At 44.9% G+C, this 21,071-nt stretch overlaps 1 protein-coding gene across 1 annotated transcript in view; it reads left to right on the top strand.

Annotated features, from left to right (window-relative positions):
* LOC135905725 (nose resistant to fluoxetine protein 6-like) overlaps window positions 1-21,071 on the top strand; it is a 113,374-nt gene that overhangs the window by 50,181 nt on the left and 42,122 nt on the right. Inside the window, exon 2 of the mRNA XM_070538791.1 lies at window positions 15,941-15,982. Within this exon, the coding sequence (XP_070394892.1) occupies window positions 15,941-15,982 (42 nt within the window). The remainder of the gene's footprint in view (window positions 1-15,940; window positions 15,983-21,071) is intronic.

Below are 21,071 nucleotides of genomic sequence, written 5' to 3'. Positions count from 1 at the left end.
AGCACTATGCGTGATTAGCTTCTTTCTGCGTGGATTTTTTGAGTAAAGAAAAATATTTGAATATCATTTAAACATACCTGGTTGTGAGATTAGAACATCCAGAATTAGTTCCACACGATGTGCTACTTCTGGGTGAAATTTGTGGGCCTCTAGCATGAGACAATAATGCGCATATTTTCCCGCAGTACAAGCTCTAAATTGGCAGGCTAAACGTCTGGTATCTTACGACAGCCTGTAAGACAGCCGGTATCGCAAATATGACTACTGCAATTTTCGTACCTGAATGAATGCAGTTACGTGCTCGTTGGAAATCGCACTATGCCGAGCATTATTTTCATTGAGAGATGGTGACATACTGACATGTTTTTGTCGGATGACTACAAATTATATCGTATAAAAATAAGGCTTTCTCTTGCTTAAGCGACCCGTTCGAATTCAGTCATATCATAACAAGCCAACAAACACTGACACCAAGGACAACACAGGGGAAATTACTTGTGCTTAATAAATGAAATAATGAAACAATAAATTAATAGAAATGAAAGTGGAAGAAAAAAACAACTTGCCTCAGGTGGGGAACGATCCCACAACCTCCGCATCTGATCGTTCCCCACCTGCGGCAAGTTGTTCTTTCATCCACTTTCATTTCCATTAATTTATCGTTTCATTATTTCATTTATTAAGCACAAGTAACTTCCCCTGTGTTGTCCTGGGTGTCAGTGTTTGTCGGCTTTTTATGATGTGACTATAGTAAACATCGGACCCCTCAGTTAACCCCCTTTCTTTCCATTCGAATTTATGAGCTCAGATTCGGTAAGTCGTGAAGTTGCGACAGCTAGCAGGGGTAAAATTATTAAAAAAAGAAAAACAACACGATGAACAAGAACTACAGAAAAAGAACTAGCAACTATTACATTCATAGTGCAGGATACAAAATAACAATTATGCGAAGTCCTAAAAAGAAGACTTTATTAGCCGCTATTACCCCTTCTGTTTTGCTGCGTGCGTCACACACTTCGATCATTCCCCTCCTTTTTTTCGCTCTTTCCTCTCCTCAGTATATAGTTGAGCAGGTGACAGCTTAATTTATCAAGATGATCTCTGCGGCCTGCCTTTGTGATAAACGCACAATTTGTTTTTCGGCATGCACAATCAATCATCTAGTTCTAGATACCCGACTTGTCGAAGTGCATACAGATCGGAAGAACAGCTGCACAAATAATCAAATAATCTGAAAGAGACCAACATTTCGGTCAAACGGACGACAGGAACATAAGCGGGCAAGTGCGCAAGCATGGACTCACATATTGCTTTCGGATGTTCCAACGTAGTAGCCTAGCGATCGCCCGTGTTCTGAGCTCTAAGCACAGTATGTGTAGGTAATCTCGCTAATCCCACCGTTATTCAACGTCGTCTTGCATGCGCTCACTGTTCATCACTACATGGCGATAAAGTACTGGGGTGCAACTAGATAATCCCAGATAATGCTGATATGGTTTCACAGCGGTGACCGCATGCCTCTTGACATTGCTGACACCTCTGATCCAGTTCAAGAATGTATGATTTGTTTCCAAGCGCTGAGGCTGAAAAAGCAGGAATACATAGACCACTTCATAACATAAAAATATCTCAATTCTGTTACAAAAAAGCTTGTCGCGAACAATTTTTGCATAATAAACGCCGCGAAGTCAACCGTCTTGATTAATTCTCTAAATAACTAATACCCACGCATCCACTGCTCGTCCGTTGTGCTCCATTCGCTCAAACACTGACAATTCCAACTCGAGTGGATCGAGAGCAAGAGAGTGACTCACTAGAGAAACTGCTGCTCTCTCCCCATCGCTCACTTTGAGGAACGGGAAATCTCCGTGCACAAGGAAGAGATGCAACAGGCGCTTTCAGAAACCAAGAATTAATGTTTTTTTGTTGTTTTTTTTGCTTGTTTGCTTGCTTGCTTGCTTGCTTGAACGGCGCCAATGTCATGCAGCATGAGGAAGTGTCGATCGAGAACGAGACTGTACCAGCGCTGTAAACTTTCCCCTAGTCGCTGCCCACCGCCTTTGCGCGTGACACGACGTGTTTATTCTAGATAGCTGTCGCTTATGCATAATAAATACTTAATGCGTGGCCCGTGCGGCGAGCGGCGTGTTAAGATGCGCCGCTGAAGCGGCCTTGTGTTTTGTTTCCCTGTATCAAAGGTCATAATTCGCGTCATCGTCAATAACACTTGTTTCCAAGTAAGCAGCGACGCGGCAGCGTAATTTGGCGGCGAATAAACATGTGAGCCCGCGTTCGCTTAGTCGGAATCTAGAACCCATAGTACGCGCAGTCATACAAGGGGTCTTGTAAGCACACATCTAGAAACAGAATGTCGCTGTTTCGCTGTTTAACATATTCGGTTCCTTGGTGCGCCACTTAATGCCGACACATGTCCGTATATCTTTGGTGATGTGCATCGTTTACATGCTGCTTTCGTCAGCACTTTTTTGGGGGAAAAAAAGCAGCTTGTTAGCGCGGCGTGATAAAGAAGTATGGTCTGCTTGAGAATGTTTCAACCACTGATAGGAGTCACTTTACCGTCCTTATGCTTATTCTGACCGATCCTTCTGAGATTCTCGTCTACAGATGTGTTAAAGTTTCTCTCGTCAGTCTGCTTTTCTTACCTTTCTTTCAAATATTAATTGCGCAATTCAGCCATTGATTTGTCTGGAAGCGAATTTTGCTGCATCGATCTGTACGGAATAAATAAACTCTTGGAGTAGCCAGAACTTCGTTATAATTAGGCTTTCGAAGTTTCGGTAAGATGTTTAACAAATAAGCTCAAGAAGAACTGCACCCACTTCTATACATTTCCAGCCTTTATAGGGCCGCTCAACAGGCTTGAGCATTACAAAAAGACAAGTGCTGTGCGTAGATCGCGCGCTGGCGATCATGTCTGGAAGCTGTCCGACCGCTGCACGGTCAGGAAAACAACTGAAATTTCAAACGATTGCCCTCGTGGTCATTCTATCGACGTAGCCCCGAGCCAAGGAAACACGCGCAAGCGCCCCTACGTAAGACGCATTGCCTGCAACGTAATTCATCCTAACATGTGACATCAGTTAATCAATTAATGCTGCAGTAGTGATATTCGTGTGTGTGTGTGTGCGTGTGTGCGTGCGTGCGTGCGTGCGTGTGCGTGTGCGTGTGTGTGCGTGTGTGTGCGTGTGTGTGCGTGTGTGCATGCGTGTGCGTGTGCGTGTGCGTGCGTGCGTGCGTTTTAAGGAACACTAGGACGTCCTAATGTAAAAACTGCTATAGGGGGACTTCCTATTACTAGTGCATACATACGTGTACTAGTGCAGCAAGCTGTACTGGTACGGACATGAAAAGACAAAAATGCAATATAGGTCCGGGTTAAGGATACTTTATATATGTTACCAAAAACAGTACTCTACTTCAGGAGTCACCTCCGGAGGGATCACGAAATTTCTCTAATCCAGAAGCTGTCACTGAAGCAACTCCTATTGAGTTGCGAACCTAGATTAATAAAGCAACAATAACCCACACACTACAAATGTCAAGAATTTTTGCAGCGCTAAGCAGTTAGCTGCGAACCAGGTTATCTCCGCAACATCACGTCACGTAACATCACACCGAACGTTCGCCTTAGGCGAGTGGTAGTATATAAGGAGCTCGGACTTGCCCGAACGGAGCGACACATGTGCGTAGACACTGGAGAGATAGTTGAAAGATGTCTGATGATACTTTGTGAATATGCTTTAATGATACCTAGTCGGGGAAGAGGACAGGACATGCGCGCACACAGCAAGGAATGAACGGCGCAGCGTCGAGTGGTACCACGGTTGTGTAGTGGAGTCAATGTGAAAGCATTCTTTGGCGATTGCCCCAGCGAAATCTGTCCGTCACGCGGAAAGTGTAATGTCTGGTATCTGCACAAAAGTGTGTAACTTGCCAAGTTAAGACATTTAATTGTTATAATAGTGTAAGTGTAATTGGTAGCTTTGTAAGTGATTACGATCAAATGAAACAAAAAAATTTATCAGGAGTATACTCATATGATCAGATTTATGCACGCCCATCGGGATTCATAATGCTCCATAGAAAATGCATGGGGATTCCTATAGCAGGGGGGGGGACTGAAATTTTGTAGGGCCAACATAAATTTGGGGGTGGGCCAACTTAAATTTGTAGGTGGGGTAACATGAAATTCTGAGGTCGGCTAACTTGAAATTTGCGGGTGGGAAAACAATTTTTCAAGGGACGCTTGTATTGGCTCACAAGATTCGGTGGCGATGTGGTCACGCAAAAAAAGAAAAAAACTATTACTCCCAGAGAAGAGCAGCTGCGGGAAAGCGCACACAATGGCGCGGTTTGGTTGGCTGCGCGCTCGCGCCACGCGCTCACGCCACTCGCGCAACCAATCAGAGCCGTTTCGCTTCCGACGGGGAGGTAAAGGGCAGAAATGGATCTTACGCGCTGCGCCGGCTTCGTTTCCGTTCACTTGAGTCTCGGAAAACGGATAGGATGGCCACGCGTTGTGCGCTCCCCTGAGAAACAGGCAGCCTTCGACGAGTGGCGGCGAGAACTCGCCCGTGAAAGGCCTTTCACGGGCGAGTTCTCGCTCAGCAACAAGAAGACCCAGGGCTGAGTGAGCAGGAAGCCGAAGCAATCAGACACCGTTATCTGTGGGTTACTTAACCGTGATGAAGGTCCGGTGCCCGCAGGACAAGTTTCGCTTACCCACATTTTCCAGTAGAGGAAGGGTTGGTCATTTTTGTGTATGCTTACGCAAACTTGGTTAATTGCAGTGGAGTTTCTGCATAATTTTTTGAAGAAAGCGTCCTCAGCAAACTGACAACCGCACCGGGTCACCGGTGCCCGCCAATAAAATGCGAGAGCTCTAACCTGACGTCACGTCTCAAAGCGCACAGCCGATCTGCTATCTATGAAATACTTGCATGGGTCGTGCTTAGCGATGCAGTGTTTTCTGTTTTAATTACGTCAAGTACGTTACAGGGGCACATGCAACACTTACATTCACCCTTTTCTGTGGGCTTCAGTCATTTCTAGTCTTTCTCTGGGCAGATTACCGCAAGGAAGGACACCACTGCATCACTAAAGTTGTAACACGATTTGTTGTCATTGTCGATGTTGTTGTTGTTGTTGTTGTTGTTGTTGTTGAAAGGAGGGGCAAATCACATTGACATAGGTACCAGAGTGAAGTAAAGTTTACAGATATTAAAATATTGGAGGATTATTTCAGGCGATGGAAATGAAGCATCGGCCGCAATTCATAGCACTCGGAAAAACGAAAAGAGAGAAAATAACGAAGCATTTGCGTAAATAACTGGCGTTGGTATGACCCGTTAAGACAAAAGAGTAAGATTCTTCGGGACATGTTCAACTAGTCATTTCAGAGCACTCTGGGATCACTCGAATGAGAGAGAGAGAAAGGAAAAACAAAATAAGGGAAGTCAACCAGACGCACTTCCGGTTTGCGACTTCTGCTTCCAACCTGGCTGTGATTAATATTATTCTGATCATGATTCAATTGAATTCTATTGAAACCTTCAAAGAGAAAGTGCGTGATTCATGTCATAGTAGCAGCTAGTAATAGAGGCCATGAGACAATGCAGGTTTATTTGAAGAAAACGCTGCATTTTGAGAAACCTTCTTCGTGGCCAAGGAGCTGGACTCGGTACCGCCGTCTCATTGAAGCAGTGGCTTCGACAGCTGGGCTTACCCGGTGCATGGACCCGCCGTGGTTGCTCAGTGGCTATGGTGTTGGGCTGTTGAGCACGAGGTCGCGGGATCGAATCCCGGCCACGGCGGCGGCATTTCGATGGTGGCGAAAACACCCGTGTACTTAGATTTAGGTGCACGTTAAAGAACCCCAGGTGGTCGAAATTTCTGGAGTCCTGCCCTACGGCGTGCCTCATAATCAGAAAGTGGCTTTGTCCTGTAAAACTCCATAATTTTTTTACGGGGTGCCTGGCAGTTTCTAGCGGAACAGCGCATTACTACATAATTTTGTAGTACTGTGCTGCCGTCAGCAGGGCGCTGATTTTGCTTCTACGAATCCACACGATCTTGCAGATTTCCACAGAACCCCTTTGATTAATTATTGTACAAGCATCCGTGCTTCGTGTTAAAGATAAATATTGTTGTGGTGTGGTCATATTCGCTGCCAACTTGTACTTTCTGGCCCAGTAAGGTGGATGTCCGGGGTTAAATTTCAAAACCAACTGTAAGTTTCTTTTATTTTATTTGGAGGAACTGGCTTGATTTAGTTTATAGCTTTGCGCTACAATTCGGTGGGAAACAACTTGCGCTTCACATATTTACAGCAGAGCTGTAATATTACGCCATTCTGTCTGTTCTGTGACTGTTGCATGCAGAACGTTCAAGCTACGTAGCTGACGTACTTACATATTTCACGCGAACCGCAGTTCCTTGCGGAAAGCAGCGTACAAAAATAGTCGACGGAAAGAAAATCAAACCCGATCATCTGCCAGGAATCACTTGGCACGCGCGTATATGTTAGGGTCAGGTGCAAGTTATCGAGGTGATGAGGAAGTATTGATAATTCAGCAACCGCCATACAAACACATGCAGCCTCACCATTATTTGCTCCGAGGCATACTAAGACCTTACGAACACTTTTTTTTTTGGCGGCATGTGCAACCACATATTAAGTGACGCAGGATATTCGAGGAGCAGGCTACATTTGTGCACGTTTGCTTGAGTTAGTTCAGCTGCTTGCCTATGACATGTCTTCTCTGCCGCGGCATAGGTTACGCGTCCTATCCGATAACAGACACCCAAGTGAAGTCTAGAACCACGCTATGTACAGATGTCCTCTGTTATAGATGCCCATGGCACCAAAACCACCGTATTTGAGAGACCCAGCACGCAATGAGTGGAAACACGGGAAATATTATGATACTACCATTGTATAAAAGTTAATAAAAATTGTAGGCAACCCTAATCTTGACTTAGGTGTCTATTAGTGGCACTCGCACCTCGGCGTTGGTGTTCTTTAGGTTAACTTTAGGAAAACGCAACGCACGATCGAGGTCGGCTTAGGCCCGAGTAAATACGCTAAGAGGGCATTTCTTCGTGATTAAAAAAAAAAGCTGGAAAGATATTGTTTAAGCATATGAGAAAAATAATGATTCGGAGGGGGTGCGAAGGGGTGTAGTCAGCGCTAAATTGTCCGGGTCGTAAAATGTTTCTCAGTCGTCTGACGAAAACACGTTGGTGAGCTAGTTGGTTAGGATTCGTGATACAATGGACAAGCGAACGAGGACAGAGATGTGAGTGTCTGTTTCTATCTTTGTCCTCGTCCGGTCGCGCTTGCACATCGCGTCACGAATTCTCAGTAATTGCATTTCTGTTAAGTTTACTGCAATAAAATAAGGCAACGTCAATGTTGAATGTTGGAAGGCTAGAACGCGCGAGACCAGAGCTGTCGCAGGGCGTTGCTTTGGAGTCGAAGCTGCACCTACTGATTACGATCGATCCGAAACTCCAGAGAGTGGGCAGAGCTGTCCACGTCCATTTTTCGTATTTCGCCAGTGCCTGAACTGCCACAATGCAAGTCCCCATTTCAACTGTTGTTGTGTTAGTGCTGCGCGTTATCTCGACACCACGAATACGTACACAATGCTCGAGAATTGTACTACGGTGCCTAGGTGAACATAGTTATGCCGTCCGCCACGCCAAAACAGTGGTCGCTTCTGAGAAAGAAAACAAACAAACAAAGAAGTCCCAATGTAGTAGAAATATTCGTCAAAGCGTCCTCATTGTTGGCTTATTTATCCATCGTGTTGAATGAAAGCATAGCGCCAAGTTTTCTATCCACTTTGACGGGCCAACGAGTTCAACCCTCAGTGATATTGAAAACAGTCGTCATTGAACGCTTCTCCGAATTATGGCAGTTTAGCGCAGCCGTCGGCGACGCGCCAGTGAGCAGTGCGCGTCCTCTGCCGCTGCGTTTTACGGAATTCAAGTATAAGCGGCGCCTCTTCACTTGAATTTCACTTTCTAAGTAAGTACAAATAATAATTAAAGATACTGTAAGCATTGATGCGGACTTCATCTTCATGTGTTCAAAGACATCATCAACCATCGGGTCGTGTTATTTTTTGCATCGGCGCCATTTTTCCTTGTAATAAAGCGTCGTCTCAACCGTGGTATATCAAGTCGAACTATTTCAAGTCGAACTTTAATTAAGGCACCCCGAAAAGTTTAAAGCAAGAATTAGTGACTGATCATGCTCACAATTACTTTAGCGTACCTCGTTAATGTGCAAGCGCCAATTTGAACTCCCCATCCTTGAGTGTCAATATCATTCTATTCGTTATACTTCCAGCGTTGATATGGGGCGTCAGCTTTTAGGAACAATAGTTCATCTTCACAGTAATGAAACCACCTTCGTTGAAGTAAAGAATTATTAGAAACACCGTATCTTTTTTTTATTTGACCGACCGCTGTGCTAAACATGTGTAGCTTAAGTTTCACTGCTTATGTCAAAATGCTACAATATCTAAACGCTTAACAGCCACCCTGAATTTGCTTAAAGAACCGTTCACTTTGTGTTATGTAGCCCAAATAACCGACCTGCATCCTGAACTTTGGTCAATAAATTTCCATATATTTTATCAGTTGTGTAACTATCATACGAAATATTTTTGTCCATTTAGTTGCATAGCCGACAGAAGTCACCGAGATAATTGACTGGGTTACGCACATATTGAAAATTATCAAGTTCAAGCGATTATTGAGCCCCACTTAATTAGTTTCACAGATCGATGGAGGGAGAGAAAGGAAAAATCGAGGGAGAAAAAGGGGAAAAAAAAGTGAAGGAAGAAGTTATGCAGGTCCCACGCCCTGCAGGAGTCGATATTCAGCGAAGCATGCATTTTGCAGCTAGCATTCTATCCAGCATCGTTTGAGATTCTACACAGAGCGTTACCAGATGGGCAGCGTTGTCTGAATAAGGTGAGCAATTGTGGGTGTGACGCGAACGCGTATAGGACGACAGAAGCAAGATGACGACGACATGTCAACCACTTTCTCTCTCTCTCTGCGGCGAAGGAATGTTGCAAACTGTTCTGTTACAACCTGGGACGATCCCGAACCCAGCGGAATGTCGAATAGCGTCTACGTAACGTTATAAGTTACGAGGAGAGTACTGGAGACTCTGAGCCGATCCCGAAGGCGGTGCAGTCTAACACAGCATTTCGATCGTTACCTGCTACGAGGCAAGAATGGGAGAAACTGGCACACTTCCATTCGTTATGCACGGGAAAGACAGTGGTAAGTGTGCGTCTTAATGAAAACCGGTTCACTGCTCACGTGCTCTCGCTCGTGCTATGTGACGCGACGCACGCACCAGTCGTCTTAAAGGGCTAGTTGCCGTTGGAATTTGTGTCTTATGGGTGTGAGTGTGGAATAATCATTAGATCATCGGGCTGTTGCGTTGGGAGGCCGAGGTTTGATTGCACTATCGGACACTTCAATTTTCTTCTTAAATGCGAAGCAGTTCTTTGCCTAGTCGGAGCCAAGGTTAGCGCAATGTCACGCGCAAGGGCGCGCCAGTTTTGTCTCCGAAATATGTCGGCCGATCCTCGAGCTCGAAAAGCCGCCGGACATAGTGGAATCATTCACCAGATATAGCGCGATTTAAGGCATCCCGATTGGTCGGTACCGGATATTACGAAAACACAGGACATACTGCGAATTAAGGCGGCCCGCGGCGGCAGGTGGTGCACGCGAGCGTAGACGTAAGCTTCAACAGCAAGATGCCGTCGTCATCATTCTTTCGTTGCCATGTCACCGTCATCTTTCCGCGGTTTGTACTCTGTCGCTGCCACTGCGTTGTCATATCGTCGTCATCTCGTAGCTGTCGTCATTATTCCATCGTCATCTGCCATCATCGACATCGTGTACTCATCCCAAAGTTGCCGTCGTACGGTCGCGGCCGTTCCAACATCGTCATTTTGTCTTAGCGATTGCAGTGCCATCATATCTTTGTCGACACGCCGTCGTCGTCACAGCAGTGGAATCACATTAATATCCTCATCCCATATCGGCATCACTCCAGCATCGGCATCAAATTGTCCTTGTGCAGTCGTCGTCACAACGTTGTCGTCATACCACGCTCGTCACGTCGCCGCCATTATACAATCGTCGTCACTCCAGCGTCGTCATCCTATGGTCGTCATATAGTCGTCGTCGCAACATCGTCATCATACCATTGTCGTCACTCTTTGCACACAACTGCGTCGTCTATACCTTTCAGAAATATTTTGCGTGACATAGGTAATCAGGGATGGCGCCCGCCTGAATATTTTTTTTTTTTATCAAGGAGGCCCGAAACGAGGCGAGACTGGAACCTGTTAATCTATCTGGCCTACGATGTCTGCGATTAGGCAAAGAATTATTCGCATTAAAAATAAGGAGAAGGAGACAAGACATAAAGAAGTGACCGTCGTTGGAGTAGCAGGTAAAAACGAAAACGAATGTTCAGCGTTGTGTTACAGATGGCGACTAGTAGGTACTACACGCTATCGCTCTAAATTCTGGGCCTGTCGGTCACTACGATTTCACTTTTTCGTAAGAGAGTGAACATCATTCAAATAAAAATTATTCGGATTCCATGCACTGTGGGAATACATACTATGTGAAGTATTCTGCAGCTAGCTTCTTATTGCTCATCGCTTCAGGTTCTGTAAAGCATTGCAAGATAAGCCAACGACTTTGTGCCAACAGCAGCAAGACGACGACTACGATAGTATGACGGTGATGGCATGACAAATGTTTTTTTTTTTCTACTCCAGTGAGGAACAGTTAATACCGGTTCCGCTGTGACTTAGACTAATCGCAAACGCGGTACAGCGGCTCAGAGCGCTAGCTGCTAGGAGGCAAGATTGAGAGAAATGGTCACGCTCTCGCGTTTATGAGCAACTTGTTGCTATGCGACGTGACGCACGCGAAATCAAGTGGTAAGAATGTCGCGCGCTTCATTCCTGAGTCTGGGGCAGAATCGAAAGTGGCGTGCGCGCACGTGCTCTCACTCGTGCCGTGTCACGCGAGGCACGCTCCAATCGTCTCAAAGAGCTAGTTGCCGTTGGCATTAGAAACGCATGCGTGCGAGAGGGGCCTAATGGTTGGAGCCTCGGTCTGTTGTGGTAGGGGGGCAAGGTCCAATCCCACCGGGGCACGCATGAATTTCCTTTTTATTGAGCAGGGGCGCTATAACGTAAAACTATTCCAAACTTTTCTATTCCAATTCTGCTATCAGCCCTCGGCGATTGGTCAAAAACTTTTTTCGACCCCCCCCCCCCCATTTCACCTGTCTGTCACGCGACGTTACAAAAACCGCTATACCTCCCCATCTGATATGATGCGTGCACACTGATTATGCATGATTTGACAGAAAAAATAAAAACAGTTATTTCTGATTCGACCCCTTTTCGCCATTAGCCCTCGGCTATTGGTAAAATGTTTTCGGGCTGCACCCACTTCACCTGCCTGTCTTGCGACGTCACAATACCGCACGGACTCACCGCGTCAAAGTGACGTGTACGCGATAAAGATGCATTAATATGCCGAACAAAACTGAATTTTTTTCGGAATAGCCGCAGGCTGCCCCGTTCCGAAAGGAATAAAAGCTAGCTGCCGCCGATCGCTGAGACGCTGGCTACTCGCACCTGCTGGAGAGCATGGGTGTATTTGCGTATAATAAAACTTCTTGCGTGACCGTGTAACGTTTTTAAGCACTTTCGACACGTTTACTACCTCATTCTGCCAACTCTTCTTTGCTAAGGGTCAATTTTAGCGTCATTCTTAAGCTTCCGTTGCATGCCGCCGCGATTTTTGACCAGCCACCACAAGCTAAGTAAGGGAAAGCCGACCAGTCGCAGACGCCGGCACCACCCTCTTCATCCGGTTATCGGTTTTCAGTGCACTGGCTCTGCAGTGAATCCCTCTCCACTTGAGCGTTCTCCTCGCTTCTTGTCAGCCAATTAGATACAACAAGCCGCTCAGTGTAGGCAATGTTATTCGTTTTTCAAGCAAACGAAAGGGACCTCCTATGAACGAGGAGAGCGCTTGATTGGTCTGTTCAGACAAGCCTATGGGTGACCGCCCGGTGCTTGCGTCGGTGGTTACGCAAATTTGACGTCAGGAAATTGGAATAGAAACATATTGGAATAGTTTTACGTTATAGGGCCCCAGGGCCCGAAACGATGCGAGACAGGAACCTATTTATACCTGCTTAGAGCTAAGTTTCTGGAATGAGCCAAATAATGTTTTGTACAAAAGCACAGTGGTGATAAATCAAGCTTGAGTATGCACGGCTACCAATCTTTCAGAAGGCTTTATTCGCACTATACTAAAGTTAACCACCGTTTGGTGAATAGGAAAAATAATACCAAATAACAAATCTGGAGATAGTCACACACCTGACAACCATCCGCCCACATCTTTAACCTGCATATGTTGCAAAATGCTCGAGCACATAATCACTCCACACGTGTACAGTTACCTTGAAACTCACAGTTTCTTTTTTTCCAATCAGCATGGTTTTAGGAAGGGATTTTCCTGTGGCACTCAATTATTTGAACTAACGACTGGCTTGCGCTTTAACATGGACTGCAACCTTCAAACTGACCGTATCTTTCTTGACTTTTCTAAAGCTTTTGACCGCGTACCCCACTGTCGCCTAATTTCTAAATTATCTGCCCTACGACTTGACTCTTTAACATTATCCTGGTCTCGTAATTTTCTTTCTTTTTGAGAACAGTTTACTGTTGTTAACAATTTCTCTTCTCCGCCTTCTTCTGTTAGCTCTGGTGTGCCATAAGGCAACGTTCTCGGCCCCTTACTTTCTTAATTTACATTAACTACTTACCCACCCAGATTACTTCCTGCATGCGTCTTTTTGCCGATGACTGCATAATCTACCGTCCTATTCACATGACTGACAATCACTTGGAACTTCAAGCAGATCTTAATCCTATCGCTAACTGGTGTAACAAATGGCTCATGACGCTAAACTTTACAAAGTTCGAGGGGATGTGCTTCAGCCAAAAATATGTAAATACTAAATTTTGTACCATCATAATAACACTATGCTTTCCCACACTTCATCATACAAGTACCTTGGTGTTCTTCTTAAAGAGAATCTTTCATGGGTTCCACACATCACTTATGCATGCGCCAATACATCACGTTCACTTGGCTATCTACGACGCAACTTGCGCAATGCCCCGCCAAACATTCGAAAACTCGATTTCCAAACATTCATTTTGCCATAGTTAGAATTCGCCTCCTCAATTTGGTCCCCTCATCAAAATTACCTTATAAATATGTCGGAAATGATACAAAATAGAGCAGCCCGGTTCATATCAAGTAACTACGGTGTAAACTCAAGCATTACACAAATGAAACTAGAGGTTCTGTTGCCGCCGTTGGATATCCGCCGCAACATCGCTCTTCTGTGCTTACTCCACAAATATATTTACACCAATAAACGAGCCCGGTTACAACGGCAAATACCCCACTCTTCTTCACGCAGATTACATAATCAGTTCAGTTTCATGCGCACATACGGTAAAACAAATGCATTTAATTCATCTGCACTACCTCGTGCCATTCGTCTCTGGAATAACCTCCCTGATAACATAGCCTCCATATCTAATCCCGACACGTTCCGCTCTCAGTTACGCTTTTCCCATTTAATACCGCTCACGAGGGCCCAATATAGTGTATCTGATTGTGCATTTTTGCAATGTTGTATATTATTTTCATAAACAGTATTCCCTTTTCTCTGTTAATAGTAACAAGTGCTCGTGTGCCTTCAGATATTGCTTCGTATTCCCTGTGCCTTCAATATTGTGTACCACGGTAATCTCTTTATAGCACTGTTCCTGCTGGAAATTTGTACTTTTTATACCTTTACTGTTTAATATGCCCCCCCTTACCTTATGCCCTGCTATAGGGCCTGTAAGGTTCTTTTGAATAAATAAATAAATAAATAAATAAATAAATACTCAGGTTCGTGAGGTCTACTGGCCTTCACGATAGACTTTAAGGTCCCCGCCTGCTACCGATCTATAGTTTACGCGCTTACCTTCTTTCTACGCGTTCCTATTTCTATCTACCCATCCGCTCTCTTTTTCTTTGTACACCCCATCCCCCCGTGCAGAGAGAGAGAGAGAGAGACAAAGTGGAGGAAAGACAGGGAGGTTAGCCAGTGTAAGTACTGGCTGGCTACCCTGTGCTGGGGAAAGGGGTAAAGGGAGTAAAAGGAGAAAGAAGAAGAAGAGGAGAAAAAAAAATTAAGGAAATTCACGCAGTACCGCGATACTACACGATACAACACTCAAAGGCGATCGCACAATTCGCAAGTCCTTAGATACTTCAGCAAAGCCTTTAAGGCCTTGAGTGCCGAAGCCCGTCTGGACCAGTGTCCTAGAGCCTTCTCCTCTGTAAAGGGGCGATTGTCCAGTTTTTCGAGCGCGGTTACGAGCACTGTTCTTGGCACTTTGTAGCTGGGACAGTCACAAAGGAGGTGCTGAATCGTCTCCTCGCAGTCGCAGGTTCCGCAAGTAGGGCTGTCGGCCATTCCAATACGGAATGAATAGGAGTTCGTGAAAGCGACGCCGAGCCACAGGCGGCACAGAAGTGTTGCTTCCGCTCGTGGTAACCCTGGTGGTAGCCGGAGTTGCAGACATGGATCCAGTCTGTGGAGACGTTCGTTCGTGAACTCACTGGTGTTCCACAGATTCTGCGTAAGCTCGCGGGCGAGAGAGCGAAGACTTGTGGCTGCGTCTGTTCGTGACAGTGGTAGTGGTACAACGCGGGCACCGTTGTGGGCCCCCGTGCAGGGTAGCCAACTGGAACTACTTCTGGTTAACCTCCCTGCCTTTGCATGTATCATTATCATTCTCTCTCTCTCCCTCTCTCTTTCTCTCTCTCGCTGGTGCAGTAATAAAGATAATAGAAACACAGAGGCTCTATTTAACACCAGCCTCTTGCACGCCCTATACCACATAAGTACACTAACCTACACTTATATTTTAATACACTTAAAAGGACATAACTTCAGTCATATTGTAGTATGAGTTATTATTGATAAACTTCATATCACGCGTATGCATTTAGTTGCCCCTAACTTCTATTTTTATTGCGAAGGGCCTCAGTATAGCTTCGTGACGTGAGTTCGTGTGTTGTATCAAGGAGATGAGGTGATCTAAAGCCTGAATGCAGCGATATCTTTTGTAACTGTCAGCCAGGCGACTTCAAAAACTTTTCTGCGCACAGTCAAACCATGCATTCAGGCCCTATATAGAAAGCAAACGTTGCTTAGTAATAACGCGTGAAAATACTACCAACCGGCTTAACCGGTTGGTTAACCATTCTGGGTAATCATTCTTGTAATTAACCAGCTGGCTGCTTAATTAGCCACCTTGATCGTCAAGCGATCCACTAGCCGACTGCTTGGCAGGTTAACCAGCTAATCATTTGGTGCTATATGTGGTGGTTGATGATCTGGTACATTTAGTGCTGTCGCGTTAGTCCAAAGCGTAATACCAGTCATTCGTGGCGCGCCCCACGTGCCTTAGGCTGGAAGACTATCGTAAACGAAAACACTCCTGCCTGTTTACCCACCCTCACGATTTCAATGGCTCTGCGTAAACGGGGCTGCACCCGCACGTTTCAATCCACGCAGGCGCCCACGTTGAGAACGGAGGAAAGAGATTAATTCTTACGAGGCGCTGACTGCGCCTAATTCCGATACGCACTCCACGTGCTTCTCCTGGCGCTTTCACCAGCGGCGTACTCCGCGTGCCCGCTTGCACGCCAAGGACTTTTGGGGGAAGGCGCGCTGCGAGATGACCCTTCACGTCGTCCGCCGTTTCCCCAGGCCGCACTTCAAGTGCGGCGTCTCACTCCTCGCCCCTTTACGGTAAGTACGCGATGAGGCACGCGCGCGGTGGCCGATGGCCCTTTCCCTTTGACCGGGCAGACGACGAAGGCTATATAGGACTGCTCCCGGACTGCGAACCGCCTCTATAAATTGACGCGACCCGATCATCGTCGACACTCAGCAGTTCCAAGGAACGAGTCACTTCGCTCTCGTTTCACCTACGCCGACAATGACGACGAAAATTTTACACGTTTTCATGAAGCAACGCTCTTGGTGACACGCTTCTTTCGGATATGCGTTTCCCGTTAAAGTTTCGCTCGCTACAAGCTTGGATCGAGAGATGAAACCTGGCCATTGAAGTGTTCCCTGCAGTCAATTTTTTTTTCAATCAGGCAGCTGGAAGCGATTCATTCCGCGCGAAGCGCTCAACTCCCAAGGAACTTTCTTCGTGCACCAGTAGAGGTGACAGAACGTAGTGGGTAGAAGCCATGAAGGTGCCGCGTGTACTAGTCCTGTGCGCCGCAGTGTGCTCCGTAGCCGTGCCTTGTGCGCGTGCCGTTACCGAAGACTCATCGCCAGGGTTAATAGACAAAGCGAAGGCATTCATTGGCAACATGTTGAACAGCAAAGACAGTGCTGTGACTCGGCGACTACTAGAGGCAGATATTTCGCCTTCCTGCACGGTGGGCCTCTTGAAGTTAATGCGTGGTATCCGAAACTTAGACCCATGGGTAATAAGAAGTAAGCATTGCCACTTTTGCATCCTCTTTTTATTGATTGATTGATTGATTGATTGATTGATTGATTGATTGATTGATTGACACCGACATGTCTGAAGATGTGCTTTTTTTGTTGAATGCTGGTGTGTTTTCGTTCAAGTGTAACAATATATTGTGTCACAGCGATGGATGCGCTGTCCCCGCAATACGGCGGGGACAGCGCATTCAAAATGAGCTCAGAATGTTAGAAAAAAGGGACATCAGCAAAGCTCAGCCGTTCTAATTTATAGCTCACTTATCCGGTTTTTAAACTCTGCCTTCCCGTTTGCTTTAGTTCGTACTAAGAAGAATTGAAAGATAACGTAAAGTGATGAACAAAAAGCTACGGAACATGTTTCCTGCAGTAAGACTTTAGGGTTACGTTCAATAACAACGAAAAAAAGTCCAGTATGCGCCCTTCGTCTGTTGTAGTGACTGCCAAGAAAATATTTGGAACATAGTGTTTCCTTGAGTCGCAAAGTAAGCGCCAAGAGGAAACTTTCAAGCCTCTAGTATCGCTGAACGCACGTTCAGCGACAGTAGAAGCTTGATAAAGCTCAAATAGACATAAACACGCTTTAACAAATATGTTTTGTGCCTAACGCGAACTTTCTTTGCAGTGGCGGCCACGCCGCCCATTATATTGAAGGATGTCCTGCCACGCAGATACGAAATAGCACATTGGTCATCAAAATTTGGCTACAAATAAAGAAAGGGAGGCTATCTTTTGTAAACATATACATATAATCATTTTTATTATTTCAATTACATTTCAGGCATACTTTTATTTCTCTGGAATTGCGATATTCGACGCCACATGTCGACCACTCTACTCATTTAGTTAATGCATGGTCTTGTAGGTACACAGCAGAGGCGGCCATCATTCAGCACTGAGTGTCTTTGTTTGGAGAAAAGCATCTGGCTGGACCAAAACAGGCTTAATTACAGTGCCTAAAAGTGCCTTACAACAGGCGTTCACAACACGCTGGCTAAGTTTGAGTGATAGCTGTGTCTGTGATGAAAACGATATAGGGATATCACCCGAATTTTTTTTTTTTAGGTCAAGAAGATTTTAAAAATATGCCTGTTTCAGAAAGCACTGTTGGCCCCCTTGAGGTTGGTTACTGGAAGAGGTGGAAATTCATCATAAGACGCAATAATTCGGCTAGATGACGAGAAAATCCTACTAATTCGTTTTTTGTTTCCTTAAGACACATGGGCGCAATTGTAGAAATGAAGCCTGCTAGTAATGAAATCATATTACTGAGCACAAATTTCGAAACTAGCGTCACTTCTGAAAAATTGTCGCCCCCCCCCCTACTGTACTGATAATTGATTTATATGATAAATGATTTGTTTATTTGTCACTCCTGCAAATTCGAACTGTCTATGTGAAGGCTGTGTGAAATGTTCTGAACATGAGTGCTCGAATAATGAAATTTCTTAGTCGAATAGAATACGAGTGATCCAAAAAAACAACGTTTGAATATCGCATTGAATATCGAACATTATCGCATTACCAAAAAAAAAGTGATATAGAAGATTTGCATGGCCTCCGTTTGGTAAAAGAAAAACCTTTTTTAGATTCTTTGATACATGCATGTAACGCCGCGCGGAACTCCGGTCAATTGAAGAGCTTTTAAATGACAAACAATTGCATTGAGTTATGTAGTTTGACATTACAATGACAGTAACGATCTAAAGAATCGAAACGTCGCCAGATGCATGGAGAGTGTGGTGTTCCTCGAAGGAGATCGGTGAGCGTGATACCACAGGCACCGTACAACGGATGCAACCGTAGTGAGACTAGCCAAGCAATAAATTATGTTGCCTAAATCCACCCAACAAACTTGTGAGCTGCCTACAGGCAAGGCATCCCTTTTGGACAGAGGTTCGCAGGCAGATGGAGGCTTGAAGGGATCAACCGTGGTCGAACTAGGGTTGTGTATCAGGCTCGAGCCAAGGTTTCGACAATCATTTAGAGCTGAGCCAATATTCGGGATTTCGAACGCGAAGCAAATTGTCCTCGCTATTCGGTTGGTATTCAAATGCGAAAATTTGAAAATTCAAAATGGTCAAATATTCGTTCATGTTCGAATATAAGAGAGACTGGTATTTATCGGTGTCTCGGGGTAAGTAGGTCGATGACAGTGAGGGCTGCACCATTAATTCTTCTGAAGCAAAGCCGCAGTTGTTGCCGAGAAGAAGCAGTTCCAGAGCGAACGAATGATACAGATAACTCCTGCTCAAAAATGTTCATTCATTCAATAACAATGCCTCGCATTTAGTAGCTTACCTACGAAGTGACGTTTCTATTTGGGCCAAAGCCTTTCATTATTTAACCAGTTTCACCTTATTTGCATCCCTTTAAAACAATGCGCGGCGCTCTTCTTCAGCGAGCACGACATTCTGTGTACATAACGTGACGTAACGTTTCTTTGTTTCATTAGTTGTCACGGTGCACCAGCTAACTGTAAGCAGTTGTTTCTCATTGACAAGCTTTTCAGTTGACCTGTGTTTAAGAACGCCCCGTTTCGAACGGCATTACATGAACGTATGAAATAGTGTAAATAAGCCACATATTTTATCAGACCGACTCCACACAAACTTTATATTGCACTTTGTTTAGAAATAAGGACATATTACATATTCGATTTGATATGTGAAGGTGGTTTTTGCGAAATATTCGTCTTACATTCGAATCGGAAATATCACTGTTCTAACGACCCTAGAGACATATTTTCGTCTGCGACAACGTCTGACGTCAGAGACGAAGACATGTCCCCTTATCGAAATGTAGGCTCAAGCCCGACACAGCCCTTGTTCGACCATTATTGATCATCCTTAATGACACCCTTAATAAGTGACTCGAAATTATGAAACTAACGTTAGCTACACCTTGCGTTTGTTCATGAACTGGTGCCTCTGCCAAGTAACGACGGGTCTTCTGCAGCAGAATCATTTGAAACTGTCCTACTCCCTTCGGTATTTGTCCCCCAAAACTTCATTAAGATTTGCTGTCCCATATATTTGAACAGAAATTAATATTCAGCAATTTACAATGGTAAATTCCTGAATCTGATACGAATCGAATTGTCTTCGCTTTTCGATTCGTATTAGATTGGAGAATTTGCTATAGAAATTGTCGAATGCTCATTGCTGTTCGAGTATAGGTTACACGGTTTCGCATGGCCAAGTTCTTTTGAACTACATTCGTCACACATTTTTACAATTGATGCCTCTAACATGGCCCTGGACTGAGGGTTTTTAATAAATTGGCAACCAGCAGCACTGAACAGTGGTTGCACAAGTGGTATATGCCCTAAAGAAAGAAGAAAAAGCCTCCCTTAGACGTTATTTAGCTTATTTCAGTAAATTCGCTTGTGCGCTATAGTGCATATCGCCAACCACTTAACGTCCTATAAAGCTGTGTGCTGCCAAAAAAATAGCATTTTCATTTCTGGTGCATTTCCCCCAGGATTATTTTTTGCCGTTGATCTGAACCCCCTGCAACGCATGATGTGTATATTTTTCGAAGCCAAAGAAGCACCCGTACGTATTGCATATAACAACGCAAATTTTTTCATATAGTTTTCTTTTAGAGGCCTTTATTTATTGACGGTTGGCGGTGTACATGTAAACGTTTTTTACGATATCCGTTATCGCTATACTGTGACGATAACGTACGAAAGCCTTCAGCGTTGGCTAAAGCAACCACCATAACTCTCGCGTTTTGGCTTTCACACTTCGACAGATGCATACGATTCAATTTCCCACCTATTTTCATGAGTACTGGATATCCAGAATCAACCTTTCATGAGTGCGTCAGATATCGTTCATTGACTACTAGTCGCTATAACACATGCGATTATGTGGATGTAAACGTACCTCAATGTCCATTCCTGAAGCAGTGTTTTTGATAAGCACAACAACGTAGCTAGGCGTTTGTCCTTGCGTGGAAAAGCTTCCAAAACTGTGAGGTTGTGGTCGGGAAGAATCAACAGTTGCAACAACATAAATTAGGAACTCCTGCTCAACCTTTCACTCGTTCCTTGTTGCCCCTTCACCTTTTCTGTGACGTCGCTCACTCCTTCCGCGGAGCGACTACTCAGTGAGCATATCAGCTAGCTTACGTCAGGCTCCCAGTGCTGAACGGAGGTCGATACATTGCTCACTTCGAAAAGATTTTCAGCCAAATGTTGTGTGACACGTGTACTCCATTCTAGTGAAAGCTCCTAGGGAAATTAATTATCCAAGGCTGGCACTGCGATTTCAATTTTTTTTTACTTGTATTAATTCCACTACTTTTTTTCAAGTTCCACCTTTTTTATACCAGATAACACCAATGCTCATAACTAAATCAGCTCGGA

Source organism: Dermacentor albipictus, chromosome 1, assembly GCF_038994185.2.
Source record: "Dermacentor albipictus isolate Rhodes 1998 colony chromosome 1, USDA_Dalb.pri_finalv2, whole genome shotgun sequence".
NCBI lineage: Eukaryota > Metazoa > Arthropoda > Arachnida > Ixodida > Ixodidae > Dermacentor > Dermacentor albipictus.
The sequence above is the reverse complement of the archived record's forward strand: the minus strand, read 5'-3'. Positions and strand labels throughout refer to the sequence as shown.